Source organism: Periplaneta americana, chromosome 3 (assembly GCF_040183065.1).
Source record: "Periplaneta americana isolate PAMFEO1 chromosome 3, P.americana_PAMFEO1_priV1, whole genome shotgun sequence".
Lineage (NCBI taxonomy): Eukaryota > Metazoa > Arthropoda > Insecta > Blattodea > Blattidae > Periplaneta > Periplaneta americana.
Genome location: NC_091119.1, coordinates 60,027,225 through 60,049,689, shown reverse-complemented (window position 1 = coordinate 60,049,689; position 22,465 = coordinate 60,027,225). Strand labels below are relative to the sequence as shown.

At 36.0% G+C, this 22,465-nt stretch overlaps 1 protein-coding gene across 1 annotated transcript in view; it reads left to right on the top strand.

Moving 5' to 3' along the window:
* Positions 1-22,465, top strand: part of LOC138696068 (lipase 3-like) — a 50,248-nt gene that overhangs the window by 26,787 nt on the left and 996 nt on the right. The window contains exons 4-7 of the mRNA XM_069820592.1: positions 5,115-5,361; positions 12,346-12,504; positions 16,841-16,925; positions 18,971-19,113. Coding sequence (XP_069676693.1) covers positions 5,115-5,361; positions 12,346-12,504; positions 16,841-16,925; positions 18,971-19,113 — 634 coding nt within the window. The remainder of the gene's footprint in view (positions 1-5,114; positions 5,362-12,345; positions 12,505-16,840; positions 16,926-18,970; positions 19,114-22,465) is intronic.

Sequence of the window (22,465 nt, the reverse complement as noted above, 5' to 3'; positions counted from 1 at the left end):
AGAATGTGATTGGGCTAATTTTTCCGAAAATGTTTCCACACTTTTGCTCTCGTAGCTCAGCGGACGAACGTCGGAATTTAGATGTCAACGTCTCAGGTGCAATTCCTCGTTACTCCTTTACATTTTATTGTGGTTCAAGATAGTATAATGTAATAATACAAAAAGAAAAACTAGTAGCAGTATTATGCAACTGGATTTTTCTAAACCTAATATTAAATTTATGTTATTTATATCGCTAAAGAACGATTACAATATAAATAACTTGAATATTATTTATACAGTATCACTAAAGAACGATAACAGAATATAAATGATAAATATCGGTTTGTTTAATTAATATATTGCGAAAGAACAATAACAATATAAATAACTTGAATATTATTTTATAATGCTAATGAAGGAAAACAGAATATAAATGATAACTTGAATATTACTTAAATCGCTAAAGAACGATAACAATATAAAAAACATGAATATTATTCATATCGGAATTTCACAGATTTATTACAGATGTATTTAAGAAATTGTAGAAGAATAGTAATTAGTAACAGTGTCCTATTTATTCTTCTTGGAGCCAAATTTGTAACTTTTAAAAGTGTGGTTACTATGTTGAAGTGTATGTGTTGTAACTGATGCTTGATTTGTTGTGTATGTGAGTCAGTTATGGAATGCTTGATATCGTCGCAATGTCGTAATTATAGTTTGATTGTGTTTGTGTGACTATTGTGTATTAATTTATGATGTATGGTACGGAAAGCTACATATTTGTGTTAAAAAAGTGTTACGTATGTGTGTTGTTAATGTTTTTGTATGTTTCAAATTGATACCTGATATTTGTTTTGCAATCGCAATGCCTAATTTACGGATTGTTTATGTTTTGTTTACATCGCGTAAGCAAACTTAATTTTCTTTTCCATTTCTCTTTATGCTTATCTTTTTTGTTTATAAAACTATAGCCCTAACATACATATGTAAAATAGGGCTAACCCCCATTGGAAATACAATAATAATTATTATTCATATCGTTATAATACGATAACAGAATATAAATGATGACCTGAATTTTATTCATATCTCTAAAGAACGATAACAAAATATAAATAACGTGATATCCATCAAGAACGATAACTGGATATAAATGATAATTTGAATATCATTTACATCGCTAAAGAACGATTAAAAAATAAAATGAAAACTTGAAGAAGGCCCGAACCCACGACCTTTGAATCATTAAACAAGCACTCTACCGCTGGTCTACGAGGCGCAGATATGGAACATTTTCATAGTTCCGGAACTGCTTGTACAAGCACATGCATCGTGTAACATCGCCGCGACCCGAAGTGGACTTTGAAAATATTCGCTGTTCACGAGTGCGGGCACTTTTTTTTTTTTGACAGCTGTACATGGAGAATTAAGTCAAAATCCACAGTACTGCGGCATTCAAATAAAACTTTGTTCATTTAAAAGCGATTCAATACAACAACATTTCGACTTAATTTCATTTATAACCGAAACAAGCTCATTTTAATTCTATGCACAAATATTTTCAATTGCTTTTGTGTGGAATTCGTTTTATAATATTAATAAATCCAAAGTAAGAGAAGAACTTTAAACGCTATTGTATTAAAAGTATGTTTTTCTTCTTCTTCTTCTTCTTCTTCTTCTTCTTTTTAGTTGTTGCTGTATTCAATTGGGACATCGATTTATAGAAAAAAAATATAAGTACTGGGTATAACTATTGTTTGTGAATATACATTGATATCAAATAAAACACACTACAGTGTTAAAGAAAGTGCATTTATTTTATTATTTAATTAGAGTGGGCGCTCCGAATTGCATGCGGGATCAGTGCAGGTCGAAAAAGTAAACACTAAATTGCATCCGGGGATTTTTGAACGCACAGTTAAATTGCATACTGGAGTGCCCGTGGACGTCTCTTATGAATCGAGTCTGAAACAGGCTATCAAGCACATACTGTTGGTTCATAAGCATGTCAACTAGGTCTTCAATCTTGCTACAGAACAGTGTGAGTAAAACAATGTACGAGGGTGGTTAAAAAGTAAGATAACAAGAGCTCTCATGGATAAACTTTATTTCACAGGCAGATATACTGATACACAGTAGTAGGTCACTGGTACGCATTAATTTCAACATTCATCATGCTTGTATAAACTGTTGTTTCAACGGTAGACCAAGGCATCGATGACGGCATAGAAGAAATTTGTATCAAGTCACTGAAGCCACGTCATACGGCTTGCTGAACGGCCGTATCGGTATTGAATCGCTTTTTTTCAACGGTCCGAAGAGATGGAAATCAATGGGTTCCAAGTCGGGACTGTAGGGACGTTCGTCCAGCCGTAATAATTCACGCTTGAAAAATGTGATTGAAAAAGTTGCACGTTTTTCCCTGTTTAATGCTGTTCTTACCTGTGAATGTGATGGCACGCAACTTGGATACCCCCTAGAAAACCTCGCTACGCATCTAGAATTTTCTTTTCCTTTATGCATGCAATTCGTAAACACGGAATTAGAGTACAAACGTTTTACGGAATTAATGGAATTTCCTCAAATTCCCTCTCGACTTGTTATATTTACATACTAAGAAGAAGCAAAATATAAATCGGAATGTGAAAGACAGCAAAAGATAAGTAGGAATGTTTTTATACTTCAATTAATAGAAGACAAATACGCACAAATTGTGATCAACATAAAATATTTATAATTTATCATTAAACAATTCTCCTGTTTTTTTAAATAACTCATTTCAATCAAAACCACCACAAACAACTGAAAGACTGAATAGAAACACATTTTAAATCGTTCCCGGACAGTTTTTCCAAACCATTTTTCCCAATCTGATAGTGCCAGTTGTGCATTATCCCAATAACCATTTCTCCCAAAACATTTGTACCTCAATCCAATAATTCTTCCACTCTAATATTCCCACTGTTAAATTATCCATTTTTTCCAAATACATATTGTAGTGAGTATCCATAGTAATGCTATTTACGTGTAGTGTAATACGAAATTTCAGTACAATTTTGGCACAGATTATAACTTCACCTTCAGGAGAAATTACTACTTAATGGACATATACAGTATACTATAGAAGAGACACAAAAAATAACAAAGATTTCTGCTATTGCTCTCGAAGACAGGAATGCAGAGCTACTGCAATTACACAAGGGGTTGGGGAACAAAATACCATATTGAAAGAAAGTAGCCTATTCATTCTCATGCTCCAAACCAAGAAAAGGTCAATGAAGAATTGGTGGCTCAACGAATGAAAAGAATTGTAACTGAACATCCAGAACTATCTCCTGTAAATTCTTCGTACAGAACTTCTAAGAGTTGAATCGGGAATTTTAATCCAGCTACAGATCGAGAAAATCTGAAGAAATCTTTATACCGTGTTAGGAGAAGGGAACTGCCTACAGAACCAATTAATTTAGGAGATTTAGTAGAATTCCCAAACTGTTATAAGATGACACTAGCTGGTGACAACTTTTTCAGTACAAAGAAGATAACAGAAGTCTGTATCACCTAAGATACGTTGGCCACAACTTCTGTTTTGTAACTGATCATCTTTCATTTCTAAGTAACAATTTCGGAAAATTAAATGTTGTTTGAATTTTTTGGGAATGCAAATGCATATGACTTTTGGGGAAAGTGGCCAGTTTAAGAATTGGGAACTTTAGTCTTGGGAAATTTCAGTTTGGGAAAAATATCTTTGGGAAAAAGACATTGGGGAAAAATTGTCACTTGGAATTACAGATTGGGAAAAATGTACGGGAATCATTTTAAATACGGTACTTATGATGCAAACTATTTCAGATAACCAGAAAAGATAAATACGACGACCAAAATATTATTTACAGCATAATTAGAAAAACGTAAACAAAATACTGTGCAATTATGTAATGTAATGGCAATTCCTATATTTAGGTATGGGTCCAGACGTTGCAGTATGAATAGAAATGATAATATATCGATAGAAAGAGAAGCTATGAAATTTCCACAATGTAGTTTAGGTCATGACCTCAGAGACCACTGATCTATTTCATGAAAGCATGACTAATTACTCTTATAGGTAAATTTTGCTGTAACGAATGGACATTTATCTTCATAATGTTAAAAATTGTAATTTATTACTCTATATAATGACGAAATCATGATAATTGCAATAATGGGTCATGATGGCGCTTAAGAAGGCATCGACGATTATAACGACCATTAATGACGAGAATCAAGATGAGGGTTAATATGACAACGAGCATGATAACAATTTCGATAAAGTCAGCTATTGTAGTTACGATGAGGACAATTGATAATGATTGCAACATGACAATTAAGATTTCCGTTTACGATAACGGACGCAGTTATGATGACAACAAGATTATCACAATGATCGCAATGAAAACTATAAAGATTATGACTACGATAACGACAATCATAATAATAATAATTGTAATGTTGACAGTCTTAACTACTGTGATAAGATCATGACAATTACAATGACGATTATAATAACGACTGCAATAACAGCACATGACTAGCCTGTGCCGATGCGATGACACGATGACGAATACGGTGGCAATGACGATCATGTGATGATTGCAATGATGACATAGAATGACGAATACGATGACAATGACGATCACGTGCCGATTGTGATGACGAAATTATGACGAATACAGTGACAATGACGATCATGTGCAGACTTAGATGACGACACATAGTGACGATTAATGTGAAAATTACGTTCATGCGTCGATTGTGATTATGATACTCGTATAGGATAGATGATGGCAATCATGTGACAGCTCCGATAGCGATAAAAGATGGCGGTACTAATGACTATGACAAAGGTATGATGATGGTAGTGTTGATGGTCATTACGATAATGATGATAACGATGAAGGTTGTGATGATAATAAACGTTTACGATGACAAGCATCAATAACAATTATAACGACAATCATAATGATAACGACAATGATTAGTAGTAGTAGTAGTAGTAGTAGTAGTAGTAGTAGTAGTAGCAGTAGTAGTAGTAGGCCTAATGAGGAAGATAATATGTAAGAGAAAAAAGTTTGTCGTGTTATATTGTGCAGCTGGCATGAAATGGGCATGTATGACATGCCGGCCACGATTGACTACATCTTAGCCACTACTGGAGAAAATCGTCTGTCTTACATCAGCCACTCGATGGGTGCCAATATGCTCTTGGTAATGGCGTCCATGCGGCCCGATTACAACGATAAGCTCAGCGTGGGCTTCTTCCTCGCACCCCCAGTCTACTTGAAGAATCCAAAGCACCCGTTGCTACATGTCATTCTTCCTATCAGCGGACTGATTGGGGTGAGTTTCCATTACACAACGTGCACTGTGATACTGCAAGAATATACATAGTTCAAGATGTTCACGGAAATATATTTTCTAGTAATCATCTTACAGAAGGGATGCTTTTTGACATAACATTTATCTGTTTTATATTTTCACGGAAATATATTTTCTAGGAATCATCTTACAGAAGGAATGCTTTTTGGCATACCATTTATCTGTTTTCGTATTTTCACGGAAATGTATTTTCTACGAAAATCATACAGAACAAATGCTTTTTGGCATACCATTTATCTGTTTTCAGATTTTCACGGAAATATATTTTCTACGAATCATCATACAGAAGGAATGCTTTTGGCATACCATTTATCTGTTTTCAGATTTTCACAGAAATATATTTTCTATAATATAGCTTTCAGATCTCGCTGGTCGCCTGAAATCCACCACTCACTGATGGACAGTGCCTTACTATGTGATCGTTTCTGAAGCGGTGAAGCGAAAAGGACATGGGCGGGGGTATCTTATTTCTTTTTCCTTTTCTCTTTATTCCCAGAACTGCTATATAGATACGATTTAATATAGAACGCCTACGTATGTCTTTATCATATCGAGGGCATCATGCCAGAAGGGCGTATTAGCAAACTTCCAAATATATACTCGTACATCACATATTCATTATATGAGGTCTCACCACCCTTGTGTCCCGGTATAGCTCAGTTGGAAAGAGCACTCAGCGCGCAGAGCTGAGAGGTCCCAGGTTCGATTCCCGGTGCCGGAACGAATTTTTCTCGAATTAATGGTGATGATTATTCCAAATATATATTAGAGCCATTTAAATACAGAATAATTTTTCCTATCCTTGTTTACAAAACAAGGTACTTTCATTGATCCTTCCTCAAGCCCATTGTAATTTTCAAACTTTCCTTTTGAAACAAATAGTTTCCATTAAAATATTTCAATAACGCTGCATTTATTGATACTCCCTTCTGGTAAAACAGACTAGGCGGTTGGAATGAGTGCTACAGTAGAAGAATTTAGTAGCGAGCACGTCATTACGAAAGAAGAAAATGTATTTTATCAGGAAGAAGGAAAAATTGTTCATTTAAAGATCTTTAAATGTTTATAGCCAATGATTGTAATTAGTAGCGACGCGTAAAGCACGCATAATTTGTTTTATTTTGTTTCTGCTAAAATTTATATACACATATATATATATATTTTTTTTATTTGTTAATGCCAAACTTTAATTACATCTAGAGCACCGGTGACCAAACTGGGTATCGTGATTACATCGTGTAATCAAATATATTCATACTGGTAAGGGGAGTTTCCTCTCTGTCTCGCTCACGTATTGAAGGTAAGCAGTGTCGGTACTATGTCGCTCTACAAACCCTCTGTCTCTACGAGCAGGAACAGAATGGGAAGAGGAATTTATTCGCTGTTCTGTCGGAGAAAATATAATATCTTGCTTTGCTCAACTGTTCAATTAGTAGTAGTATATAGAAAGGACATTACAGGGCATTATACAGGCATAACAGGTATTATTATTATTTTTATTATTATTTATCAGCAAGTGTTACCATAATTCTTATATACATGTCTCAATATATAGGCCTACATCTTCCCTTGAATGATAAAATAATTACTACCACTATATGTCCATTTTAATTTCTTTCTTAATCTTTTGACGACTATTACCAGTTATTTACTAGTTACTCATTTAATAATAATAATAATAATAATAATAATAATAATACTGATAGCATTATCAGTATCAGCAGTATTAATAATAATAATAATAATAATAATAATAATAATAAAGGTATCCCCGTAACATGCCATGAAGGCACTTGGGGAGCATGGAGGTAGAGCCCCATGCTTTCCATGACCTCGGCACTAGAATGAGGTGGTGAGGTCGGCACCACGCTCTGACCGCCTTTTACCCCCGGGAAAGACCCGGTACTCAATTTTATAGGAGGCTGAGTGAATCTCGGGGCCGTTCTGAAAGTTTGGTAACGAGAAAAAATCCTGTCACCACCTGGGATCGAACCTCGGACCTTCCAGTCCGTAGCCAGCTGCTCTACCAACTGTGCCACCTGGCTGCCAATAATAATAATAATAATAATAATAATAATAATAATAATAATAATGATAATAATAATAATATAGAGAAACTGATTGAATATTACGTGCTAGTGTAGTAATGAAACGAGCTATTAAACTCCAAGAACTGAAATTTGCTTTCAATCAACGTCATGAAGAAAAAGATGACATAATTAAATGTAAGGAAGCCAGCTATCTAGTGGCGAACGAAATACCTTGATCTATTAAGCCTTCCAACGAAGGAGAGTTTTATAAAAGCGTAATGATCAAGGTGCCTCAAATAAGTTGTCCAATGAAATTCGTTAATTAAATTGGAAAACTGCGCATTTCTCGACTAAAATCCAGAAGAGAATTCAGAAAATTTCTGATTGTGTTCATGAGGAATATTTTTTAAACGGCGGAAAATTTGTATATATTTTTAATTCATTATTGATGACGGTAATGACATTACTGACACAGGAAAGCTTGCGACTTTTATTAGCGGGGTTGATGACGAACTCAATGTTAGTGCACGAACCACTACTGGTTGTACAGGGACATCATTTTATTTTTACTTCAATTTTTATTGTACCTCAGTTTTTTAATGTACTTCATTCCCACCCCTTCTACTAATGAAGTTCCGCCTGTCCTCCACACAGAACCAAGGACGCAGTGAGTGAGTATAGTACGTTCCAGAAATATGTTCGCGTTTTCCAGTGACGAAAGAGCTTTCAATATTGAATCATATTTTCGCACAGGTACTGTCGTCCGTTTATCTACGTCGTATTCCGATTTCCCCCACCTGCTTCTGCTCGCCCCTCTGTAAAGGCTAGTGGCGGGGCTGTCTTAGCTCTTTTCTGAAAACATTAATTTCTGTTAGGAATTGGACATCTATGTAATATTATACAACTGTTTAAAATAACTTAAATAAAAGGTCTCGTTAAGTAATTAACTGTCACGTGATTTCCCCCCTTTCTACGATCCTGCGACATAACCACTTGGATGGACAGTAGATAGCATGTCTGAGTAATTTTATCTGTGCGGGTCGGGCAGAAGTGAAGATTGAATTTAACTACGTAAGGTACTCTTTTATAGAGTAGGTACAGAATTATTTCAACATGAGTTACCAGTACGAAGGACGAAACTGGTAATTAGAATTAGATGCAATAGTCTACAGTGCGATAATATGCACAAAAGAACTGAAGCCTGTATCGAAATGAATGGCCACCATTTTCAAAAATGTATTTAAATATCCATATTATGATTATTGTTCAATTTAACTTCATTTTCTATAGTGTACGCTAATGTGCTGTAGACAGTATAATATACACTGCATAATGAATACATTAGCATGGATAACTCAATTCGTGAGTAAACACACTTGTTGTTAATATAGCACTGTATTTTGATTAAACAAAAACCTAATGAAAATTATCAAACTCAAAATTGCAATATTTCCCAGTTTACGTAAATGGATGAACTACTTTTCTTCCCTCCTATATCTAATAAAGTGATTTGTTTGTATTTTACGCCAGTATCATCGAACTCCAGTCGTGGAAGGGGGTAGCAAACGGTGTTTCCGGTTCTTAATCATTAATCCAAAGGTATAGCCAGGTTAATATTAAAAATGTTAGTAAAAATAAAATGATGTCCCTGTAGTTTTCATGCCATGTACCTCTCCCCCGTCTCCTTACTTCTTAGACTATCTCTCGCGTGTAATCACTGCCGTTCGAGTTTTGATCACCGCTGACGTATCTAGATGCGTTTTATTTATTGTAAAAATCAAGGGTAGACTAATTCCGGACGCCAGGTAGCCATGACGACTATAAATTGTATGTGACGTCTGAAATGTTTGAGTTCAAAAAAAATGTCAAGACTTCGGCTTATTTTATGTCACTACGACTAATACACAATGTTAACAAAAACGGTTGTAGGAAGAAATTCGACTGCGCTTTTAAATGAATTGTTAGAATTGTTATGCTTTATTTAACGACGCTCGCAACTGTCGGGGTTATATCAGCGTTGCCGGTGTGCTGGAATTTTGTCCCACAGGAGTTCTTTTACATGCCAGTAAATCTAGTGATATCAGCCTGTCACATTTAACCACACTTAAATGCCATAGACCTGGCCCGGAATCGAACACTCAACCTCGGACATAGAAGGCCAGCGCTATACCAACTACACCAACCAGGCCGACTTTTAAATTAATATCGTTACCTTTGTTGCATCTCAAGATATTATCCTACATAGCTTCAGAACGTCTCTGAGAGCGCGTTTGCATTGCATAGGTATTTAATTTTGTTTAATATATTTCAGTAAATGTATCTTTATCTTAGCTCGAATGGTTCCCTCATTGCATGTCTGGACGAAATGAGATGCCTCCTAAAAATAAAGGGGCTGGCGCCTGATTTTTTTCGTCTATCCCTAGTAAAATTTTGTTTATTGGATATAAACTGCCTTTAAATATATATTTCTTTATTTTTGTCATTAATTCCAAGTGGTATTCCTACTGTTAACCGACTTACACACACAGTTACACGAATAAACAAATGTAGACACACAGCACCGGTGCATGTGGGACGACTGCTTGGTTCAACGAAACATCTGTTGACTTGCAACTTACTCTCCGTACGAAGCTAGTATGATCGATGTACACCTAACTTATATTCAAAGTAACCAGACTTGGAACTCTAATAATGAGCCAAATGAGTAGTCAAGGGCCAAAGTCAAAGTCAAAGCCAAAGACTTGTGCGTCTATTTTGGATAGTGCTGATGTAAAAATACCTTCTAAATAAGAGTAGACATTATTATTATTATTATTATTATTATTATTATTATTATTATTATTATTATTATTCCTTCGAAGAGGTTGAATAATTCAAATATCTTGGAGAAACAATAACAAATATAAATGACACTCGGGAGGAAATTAAACGCAGAATAAATATGGGAAATGCGTGTTATTATTAGAATGCGAAGCTTTTGTCATGTAGTCTGCTGTCAAAAAATATGAAAGTTAGAATTTTTTTAACAGATATATTACCCGTTGTTCTGTATGGTTGTGAAACTTGGACTCCCACTTTGAGAGAGGGACAGAGATTAAGGGTGTTTGAGAATAAGGGCTTAAGAAAATATTTGGGGTTAAGAGGGATGAAGTTAAAGGAGAATGGAGAAAGTTACACAACGCAGAACTGCACGCATTGTATTCTTCGCCTGGCATAATTAGGAATATTAAATCCAGACGTTTGAGATGGGCAGGGAATGTAGTACGTATGGGCGAATCCAGAAATGCATATAGATTGTTAGTTGGGAGACCGGAGGGAAACAGACCTTTAGGGAGGCCGAGACGTAGATGGGAGGATAATATTAAAATGGATTTGAGGGAGGTGGGGTATGGTGATAGAGAGTGGATTAATCTTGCACAGGATAGGGACCGATGGCGGGCTTATGTGAGGGCGACAATGAACCTCCGGGTTCCTTAAAAGCCATTTGTAAGTAAGTATTATTATTATATTATTATTATTATTATTGTTAAATCCAGACGTTTGAGATGGGCAGGGCATGTAGCACGTATGGGCGAATCCATAAATGCATATAGAGTGTTAGTTGGGAGGCCAGAGGGAAAAAGACCTTTGGGGAGGCCGAGACGTAGATGGGAAGATAATATTAAATAGATTTGAGGGAAGTGGGATATGATGATAGAGATTGGATTAATCTTGATCCGGATAGGGACCGATGGCGGGCTTATGTGAGAGCGGCAATGAACCTCCGGGTTCTTTAAAATCCAGTAACTAAGTATTATTATTACATACAGACAGATATTATCGTGTTTTTATTCATCATCATTATCATCATCATCATCTTCCTAACAGGTGATAGTCCTAGAAGGTTTGTTCGTCTACAAAAGTTTTCGTGCCATCTCTTCACAGGGCGACCCAGTGATCTTTTCCCTGTTGGTCTGTAGTTCAAGATCGCTCGAGGGATTCTTATTCTAGGCCTAGGCATACGCTTGACATGATGAAACCAGTTGTCTTGATACTGATGAATATACTGTAGTACAGGTTCCATTCCCAGTTCTTGTAGGATGTCTTCATTTTCTTTATGATCCCATTTAGTGTATCCTGCTGTTCGGCGCATAAACTTCATTTCACTGGCAGTAATTCTATTTTCATTCCTTTTTCGTAAGGTCCAAGCTTCGCTGCCGTAACAAAGGTCTTGTTCCGTTCATAAAAGGTTCATAATTTTAAATGAAGTAAAAAAAAAAAGGTATCCCCGTCACATGCCATGAAGGCTCTTGGGGGGCATGGAGGTAGAGCCCCAGGCTTTACATTACCTCAGCACTAGAATGAGGTGGTGTGGTCGGCACCACGCTCTGACCGCCTTTTACCCGCGGGAAAGACCCGGTACTCAATTTTATAGGAGGCTGAGTGAACCTCGGGGCCGTTCTGAAAGTTTGGAGCGAGAAAAAATCCCGTCACCACTCGGGATCGAACCCCGGACCTTCCAGACCGTAGCCAGCCGCTCTACCAACTGAGCTACCCGGCCGCCATTTTAAATGAAGTACATTTTGATATATTTTTTTTGGACAGCTACGACGACCCATTCCGAAGCCCACGGCGACCCATAAGCTATGAATCCCCAAAGTATTCGCCCTTTACAATCCAATCAAATCCCTCATCAATGTACAACCTCCTTAAATTATCTTATTAAGAACTCGCCAAGTAGCCTACTTAAGTACGTGGAGTATACTTAGAACCATTGTTTTGACTACTTGATTAGATTTGGCGTTGATCAAACATCAGATATTCTGTTGAGTAGTACAATTATAGGCCTACGCACAAAGTTCAAATAAAAACTCCTATTGTGTCAGTCTGTACAAAGTTTTTGAACACGTATTATTTTTGTTATTGTTCTTAACAGCGAGTGCTGACGTCTCTAGGCATATGGGAGTTGTTTCCGTACAGCAACAAAACAGCACGCATTGTACGTACGCTGTGTCCCGAGGGGGCATTGACACACCAATTCTGCGTTCTCGCATACTACACTGTTTACGGAGAAGACAGCCCACAACTCAATAAGGTCTGTACTAACTAATCCGCTCAAGCGAAACTGTGCATTCTTAGCTTGATTCATTTTGTTCTCTCTACATTGAGTGTGTAAAAATTTACGTCGGATTTTGAATGCAAGAATTATTATTTATTTATTTGTTTGTTTCAACAACATAGTATTTTTACTCACACCCAACAGCACCTTCACAAAATAATAACAATGATCCTTGCACACGGATTATGCATGCATGAATAGAAATGGGGCGTAACTTTATACTCACCCGGTAATGCGGTGATTATTCAAGTACGATAGGTGACCTAGGTGGCATTCATGAATCCGATGCTGACAAGTGAACCATCCTGTCTCAGTCGAATATTATCATAGTAACACAAAATAAACATTTGTAGTATTTCCGTTGTTCAGTTCTCAGTTCTAAACCGACTACTTTACAAATAAACTAATAAAATGAAATTATAATTGTCTACTGTTATGTTTGCTGTTCTCTCTTTTACTATAGATCATTTCAAATGCTCCTAAGGCTTGTATTACACTATCTAAGATACAATGTCAAAGATCTTTTATAAAATACCAGTATAATGGGGTTTCTTCTATAAAAGTTTCCTTGACAAAAGATACTTTATAAAATGTAAGTACATCTTGCTATTTTTTATTGAAGTCTGGCGTATCTTGAAACCAATATAGTGAAACGTAAATATTGTTGAACTGTTATTACGACCAAAATGCAGATATGAGAATATGAAGCAAATGAAATATTATATACAGACTTCGGATTTTATGTAAAAACCCATTTTAATTCTTAAAAGATAAGTTCATAAAAACTTGCAAATACACGTTTCATATAAAACTATGCCTAAAATTGGTATTTTAATAGCACCTAAAATACCTATTTTGACCTATAAGCACATTTTATCTCTGATAGGTCAAAACATCCATTCTTATTTCTAATATTTGTATTTCAAATTCCAAATGTGTTTCTCTGATTCTGTTGAAAGTAAAGTACGGGATAAACGGGAGCAATTCTGCAGAGAAATGTAGGACTGAATGACCTGCGTACTGCTTCAGATATCCTAGCAGGGAACAACACGGATTTGCAATGTAACAATCCTGTGCAATTAGTGTCAAAATTGAAATACGCTCCTGTTACTTCAGTGGACGTGAACCGTTCATTTTCAGCATACAAATTTGTGTTGAGTGACAAAAGACATTGCTTTTTAGTTGCAGATTTATGTACTGAATTTATGTCTAAAACTTATTTTTCACATTAGTTTATGTAACTTATAACTAGTTAGATATTTGTTGTTCTTGTACTTTTAGTAGTAGCAGTGGTGGTAACGGTGTATAAGCATTTAAAATTATTAAATTCTAAAAGTGAATTCCTGATGATTTGAAACACGCTTTGAAGAAAATATTATTTTTTGTTAGAACCTATTTTCAATTCAGAGACTATTTCCTACACTTTTAAGCCTATTTTAGGCACCTAAAATTACATTTTAACGACCTAAAAATCCGTACCCTAGTTATACAGAATGTTTCCGGGCTAGTGTTACAAACTTTCAGGGATGATGGGGAAGGGCACATGTAACTATCAATTTGAGATAAGGAACCCTGGTCCGGAAACGACTGAGTCGAAAGTTACAAGCAAAAATAGTTGTGTGGAAATGAAATAATTTTATTCCTCTGTACACCTTATTTATGTATATTTATCTGTACATCTTACACATACTGTATTTATCTGACGATGTTTACGTTGCCTACTTACAATATTCGATTCAGTGCGCTGTCTGAGGGATGGCGACAGGAAACTACACTAAAGCAATGCAGATAGCGTAATGTGTAACGGACATGGTCGGTCCTGATTTGCACGTCTGTAGACAGCAGTGTATGTGTACAAGTTGCAGTGTCCAGTCGATCAGTCCTAGTGAAATGGAGGAGTACACGAGAGCGGAATAAGCAGATCTGATTTTCGAATACGGATGAGCCAATGGGAACAGTAGACTAGCTCACAGATTATATCGGGGCAAGTACCCACGTAAGAGACATCCGGCCCATACCATTTTTCCACAACTGTTCCGAAGATTAAGGGAAGGAGAGCACGTGGTGCCAAATTAGAATTCCATTTCCAGACAACTATTTTTGCTTATAACTTTCGACTCAGTCATTTCCGGACCAGGGTTCCTTATCTCAAATTGATATATGTGCCCTTCCCCATCACCCCTGGAAGTTTGTAATACCAGCCCGGAAACATCCTGTATAACACAAGACACATGGACTACAAAGACAGAAATGAAATATGAGAAATGTAGGCTACATAAAAGTAGCTAAGACTGTAACTGCTGTAGAGGAAGATTGCATAAGTTTGGACAAAGAGAAAATTATCTTCATCCATTCTCACATAATTTATGTAACTTTTCAAGACCTCGCATTTTAGCTGTTTGAATAAGTTTTTATGGATATTTTTCATGTTACGTCTTGCAATCCATGGTTTAATTAACAATAGAAGTTTCCTTTTCTTTTATTTCATGTTCAGCAATATGCATATTGTAATATTTTGAACTAATTGTAGCTAAACAAGCATAGTTCTCGTCTTCATTCATTTTTGCATGTATGATAAACATATTTCATTTTATTTTACTTTACTTTAATTGAGGCTAATGGTTCTTATTCCTTAATTTGAGGTTTTTTTTAGACTATTACACTTTTACTACGTCATACTACTTTTGACCAATAAAACAGTACGGAAGGACGTATTTCAACCAATCATGGCTGCTTATCGCACAATTTTATCGCGTCCCTAGCATTTGTTTAATTTTATCGCGTCCCTAGCATTTGTTTAATTTTATCGCGTCCCTAGCATTTGTTTCTCTGTTTGCCAACATTTGAAACTGCGCTGGTCTGGACGTCAAAAAAAAAAATATATATATATATAATTACAAACCACTCCAGTCGATCCACAGCAGTTTCAAATATGACTCGCATTGGCATTCAAAAACAAGAATTAATAAAAATCACTTATCATACCTATGCATCTTCTGAAATCCGATTTACAAATAAATGAAGAGCACCATTCGGAAATCCTGAATAAGTTGAATACACCATGTAGGCCTAAATCAACGAGTTCCACTTCTATTACGCACACGTCCAATATAACATCAATTGAACCACCAACCATATTCAAATTTGAAAATTGTACATCCAATAATTATTCCTTTTAAAATTATTCATTCGGAAATTCTGAATAATTTCAATACACCATGTAGGCCTAAATCAACGAGTTCCACTTCTGTTACCCACACGTCCAATATAACATCAATTGAACCACCAACCACATTCAAATTTGAAAATTGTACATTCAATAATTATTCCTTTTAAAATTATTCATGCTTATTTTTGTCATCGTCGTTAATTAAAACTTTTCTAACACTTGTGTATATTAGTTAGGTTATGTTATAGCTTCTGCTATATGATATTATGGATAGTCACGTATCAGAGAATGTTTAATATTAAGATTTATTGGAAATCATCTGTCAAGTGACGTTGATTACTGGGATTCGGATAATTGAAGTGGAATGTTGCATTTTAATAAAAATGAAACTGAATCAACAAAGCCTTCTTGACTAGTAACATTGCCATCGTGTATAATAGATCGAGAACTTCTCGACGAGAAGGCATTGCTCACTACTGCCATCTAGCATGCATCTAGCGTAATATTTGTAATGTTGAGATGGTAAAATAATACATTTGAAGACAGTTGTATTTTCATAAGTCAATTAATATTTTATTGTATTGGAGTACTTCGTTACTTCTAATCTTTATATACTTTCTTCTAATCGTGTAATAGTCAATTAAATCCCACTCGAGTTTTGATTTTCTCTAGATAAATCAAAACGTCTAATGAGATTACTGTTGATAAAATAAGTTATATAGTGTAATATACTTCAAATTCTACCTTTTATCATAGATCTTTGATAAAAATATTTTATCATAGCCTATTCTTTTTCAAAGAACTATGATAGTGTAATATCAGCCTAACTCAGAGTTACAATAGAGATGTTACAACGAATCCGTAGATCAAAAAGAACACTGTATTCACTTCTATAAATTTAAACAAGGAAATCTTATAAGCGATACAAATTAGAGTGCTGTAATGTAACGGGTATTAGGACTATTTTCAATTAATATGTATGCCACAAAAATAAAAGTACCTTTACAAAATTTCATAATATTGCAATGCTCAAATCAATCAGAAAATGACTGTTTCTGTTATCTCCCAAATCTGAAAAATGAAAAATTGACTCGTTCTTCAATAGTACATGCTAAACTGCTATTGCTATTCTTTTACCCCTAGACACTGTTGCCTGTTTACATACCTCATCTTCTTTCGGGAGTCTCTACCAAGACCTTGCTTCACTATTCACAACTTATCAAATCAGGTAAGAGCAGAGAAGAATAGACCTAACATTATAAAGGTGCTAAGTGCCAAAAACAACTTTCTAAGATATTGATTAAAACACACTGCAAAATGCATGATGAGGTATTTCTGGGGCCCGCCTCGCACAAATCCGGACTACACGAGAGATAGTGAGTAGTTCCTATAGCTCACGTGCGCTATCTCTCGTGTAGTCCGGATTTGTGCGACGCGGGTCTCGCACTTCTGCGTCGGTTCAGAAAAACCAATGCTTTACTAATCACATATACATCCATATGTATATGTATGATGTTATGGAAAACATTACTATATTCTGATTTCCATTTCACCACATTTCTCAGGAGACAGAATTAAAATGACTCCCTCTTGCCCCAAACACATAGGCAAGCGCAGTAAGTTTCAATCTCCAGTGGATTTACCTCGTTCTTGTAGCAAACATGCCATTTTTCCTTATATACAGACAGAAAAAATTATATGTTGTGAATTTTGGAGTTACCTTCCTCTTCCACCAAACCCTTCAATTACAGTACCTTACTATTCGCAGATCCCTCGCATGCATTTTACAATAAATCCACTAAACATAGCTTATGGAAGACTAAAATGTTAAAACCATTTTCTAAGTACGTAAAATATTGCCGACATTTCATCATCGACTATATCCAACATCGCTGTGTTGAACTGACAGTTCTTTGTAAGTTTGGGCGCTGAAAGTGCATTGAAGAGAACAACAATTTTAGAAAAAAATAAAATGTTTTATTGTTTGTCAAATCAATGGCTAAGAAGTAATACCTCGTATCTGTAAATTTGTAGGTGAATCAGAAAACTGTTTTAATAATTAATTTTTCTCAAAATAGACGAACTTTTTATATATGTTTACTGCTTTGCAAGATCTACTCAAGGACAAAATATTAGTTACTACCTGTTCCACTTCACGTTACCTCTCGGAGTGATGTCGCTACCGTCTCTGTTTACATCAGAACTACGGTGACTGCGGGCAGCAAGCGGAGTTGCGGGGGTAAGAAACATGGTACAGTACGTGTTGCAATATTATAGACAGTATGTAGGTACCCCAACGGCTTTTGCTGCTCTTTCTACGGCTTTTGCTAAAGGTAGAATGAGACCCGCCCTTTTTTCCTCTCTACAAAATTTCAATACGTTATAAATTATCTTCCTGCTTTGAGAATTGTACACTTTCGGGGATGGTTTCTTCTTTGGAGGAGTTTCCATATTTTGTCACAATTGCAATCCTTCCCTGAAAATTCCACACAGTATATTAGGCTATCTTATGGATTCGGTTATATAAAACCTAAACCGAACTTGATTGAATGCACAGTGTATTCAATGATACAACTAAATAAATCACTAATGCAGTATTAGAATGCGTCAACGGCATGTAAACACGAAACGTTTCATTCAATACATAGCATATTAAAAATATTACAACTAAATGAATCACTAATGCAGTATTAAAATGCTTCATTGGAGTATAAATATGTACCGTTCGATTCAATGCACAGTATATTCAATGATAATACAACTAAATAATTCACTAATGCAGTATTAAAATGCTTTAGCGGACTGTAGACACGTCCCTCACGCTGATCTAGTCTAGACTGATAGACTAATATTCTCTCGCGACTGTACAGTGTATGACGTAACGGATGGTTCACGAAGACGCCGCGGGTAACGTGAGCTGAAACGGGTAGTAACTGTCCAATTTTGTGAAAACAATAATGTAAATAATCTAAATAATAATGTAGTTAAACAAAATGACCATTTTTGTAGATACGAGGTATAAATCGAAATGTTGATCGCCATGGAGCCTTTCATATAATGGTATACTTGTATTTCTTTTTAAAATCTATTAATTTTCAATGCCATTACCTTTTACGCCATATGTTTAAAAACATTAGTATGTGTAACATGAAATTAACGAAAATTTCCTTCGTCGTCTGCAACTATTGTAATAAAAAGAAATAAACTCATAAGAACGAAATCAGACTGGCCTAAAAGAAATTCACGACTAAAGTGTTATCCTAAATATTTTAGGGAGATTTCAGCAATTTGATTATGGAACCAAGAAGAATATAGAATACTATGGCCAGCCCTCACCCCCAGATTATGACGTCAAGAAGATGACGACTCCAATATCTTTGTATTACGGTGAAGGAGACCCATTTGTCAATCCAGAGGTGAGTTACACAGACAAGTGTGACTGCGAAGAGATATTGTAGAACACCGTTAGTTCGAACCATACTGATCCGAAATTCCGGATAATAAGAGAAAAAGAAGGAAAAAAAGAGAATACTTGAGCTGAGGATGTTTCCGAGGTGGTGTTACAAACTTTCAGGGATGATGGCGAAGGGCATATGTATCAATTTGAGATCAGGAACCATAGTCCGGAAATGACTGAGTCGAAAGTTATCAGCAAAAATAGTTGTATGGAAATGGAATTCTAATTTGGCACCACGTGCCCTCCTTCCCTTAACCTTTGAAACAGTCGTGGAAAGATGGTATGGGCCGGATGTTTCTTACGTGGGTACTTGCCCCATACAATCTGTGAACTTGTCTACTGTCCCCATTGGCTCATCCGTATTCGAAAATCAGGTCTACTTATTCCACTCTCGTGTACTCCTCCATGTCACTAGGACTGATCGACTGAACACTGCAACTTGTACACATACACTGCTGTCTACAGACGTGCATATCAGGACCGACCAGGTCCGTTACACATTACGCTATCTGCATTGCTTTAGTGTAGTTTCCTGTCCCCATCCCTCAGACAGCGCACTGAATGGAATACTGTAAGTAGACAACGTTAACAACGTCAGATGAATACAGTATGTGTAAGATCTTCAGATAAATACACACAAATAAGATGTACAGAGGAATAAAATTATTCCATTTCCACACAACTATTTTTGCTTGTAACTTTCGACTCGGTAATTTCCGGACCAGGGTTCCTTATCTCAAATTGATGCCATCATCCCTGAAAGTTTGTAATACCACCTCGGAAACACCCTGTATATATAATATATAGCTATATACAAAGTGATTCAAAACCTCTGCGACAAACTCTGAGGGGTGATAGATCTAACAATAAGCAACCCTTTTTGTTAAACAACCTATGTCTTTTGACGCGTCATTTCGAAGTTACCGTTGAAAATGTTTTTGCGCGAGCGTACGTCACTGTATGCGAATGTATGCACCCCTGTTTGTTTGTTTGTTTGTTTGTTTGTTTGTTGAGATGTTTGTAAGAGACGAGAAGGGTTGTTGTTTACGTTTAATGTTCAATATCTTTTCCGTTCAGTGTAAACATCAATTGAGAATGGAAGTCTACGCGGTCTTTCACCAATCTGCCGGGGAGGAAGAGACCTATCGTCTCGAAGGCGCTCATATAGTCGAGCAAACATTGTGTGGTGAGAGTGATTTCTGTTTTGAAACTGTTGCTGGTACATGTGGAGATCTCTTCTTCCGCTACCGCGAGCCACCCCGTAACACATTACCATGTCGACTAACTCGGGTAAAGTGTAGACATCCATTCTCAATTGATGATTCGACTGAACTGAAAGGAAAAGGTATTGAACATTAAACGTAAACAAACAACAACAACCCTTCTCGTCTCTTACAAACATAACAAACAAACAGGGGTACACACATTAGTATACATTGACATACTCCCGCCCAAAAACATTTTCAACGGTAACTTCGAAACGACGCGCCAAAAGACATAGGTTGTTCAACAAAAATGGTTCCTTATTGTTATATCTATCACCCCTCAGAGTTTGTCGCAGAGATTTTGAATACATACATATATATATATATATATATATATGCCCTATATAAGATTTATTAAATGAAATCATCTGCTCTATAATAAGGTGACCACAAAGATCCAGAAAAAAATACAGATATAGAAGTTTACAATGAAACAATGAAAAAACATACAATAACTTTCAAAAGAAATTTGAAGTGAAGGTGAAATTCTATTACTTGAAATAGCGATGGAATTGCAAAATTTGAATTAAATCCGTCAGAATTTCTCTAAGCATTTTCTCAATGTTGTAAAATGTGAATCCCATTGATTTTAATAGGTTATAGGTGTTTTTTTGGACATGGTACCACGAAGTCCAAAAAGAAGTCCATGTACTGACCAACGATTAGCCATGATTTTATACGCCTTGCTAAGGTTCATAGATAATATACCAGTAGTGTCAGAGTTGTAAGCTCCAAAACCGGTTGTGGAGCTAGAGAGTGCAGTCGGAGCGTGAACTTGCTTATGTCTGTGGAAACACCGGAGCACGCAATGAGTCATATTGAAGCGCTCCGCTCCGTTTAGTCTCTGTCTGACAACGCTGTAATATACAGTACAACTTTATCACTAGAGAGGGAGTTTAGTAAGCAAGGAAAGCAATCATATTGAAGCATGGAGTATAGATGTCACGTGTTGTGCATGCCTGAGCAAAAAGACTCTCCGCTCCACAACTTAAGGCTCATTCACAATGAAAATTAAACATAACATAAGCGTTAACTTAAAAATGTAAACGTTACGGTAAAATCAAGAACATTCACGATGGGAACATAAACATAACCGCAAAGATAATTTGTAACCATGAAAACATAACAACGACGTCATTTGATTTCCTCATATTCTGTCACATACTTCAGCGCTCCACGATTGTGTTCTGTTTGTCAATCACGTAAGCATAAGCATGAAAGTTTGGAGTTCCCAAACTTTCATGTTAACGTCTAACGGCAATGTTAATGTCAGTGTTTATGTGAATCTTTGTGAATGATTCTATTTGGTAACCTGGCCGCAAAATTTCTGTGTTTATGTTACGGTTATGTTTAATTTTCATTGTGAATGGGCCTTTACTCTCGCAAACGTTTCGTATAATTCGCTGCGTATTAGTCTAGTGTCTAGAGAGGTTTATCAATAATAAAACACTAAATTTGTTTATGTAAGGATTATTAATTTTTTGGTCCCACACACTGCGGATATAGGCAGTTGTGATGGTAACAGAACCTGTCATTCGAAACATTTCCACCCATCGTAGAATCGTTTTTTTAAGTGGTGGTGGTTTATGAAACACACCTTGATTGAAATAATCTATAACAGAAACAATAAAAAGGTATATTACAAACTACATATCATTATACGCCTTTATATAATTTCGGTTACCTTTTTTTTTGGGGCCACCCTGTATAAGGATCAGGTGCTGTGGGTTGAGCCCCGACGTAGCTCAGTGGTAGAGCAGCCAGTACGTAGAACTGGGGGTCCCGGGTTCGATCCTCGGCGCCGAAGCGAATATTTCTCTGTCATTAACTAAATTTGTATTCGAGAGAAAACGGGTTTCAGTTCCCGTGATCAACCAATTTGGTCTCCTTTATCATGTCGTACATAGTGAAAGATCTGTACACGGTGGATAAGTCTTCAGACTACTCAGATATGACCACTAGATGGCAATTAGTAATGTACTAATTCCAACAGAAATTTACAAGAGATATAGCACTTAAACAATGTACATTTTCCAACAGATAATC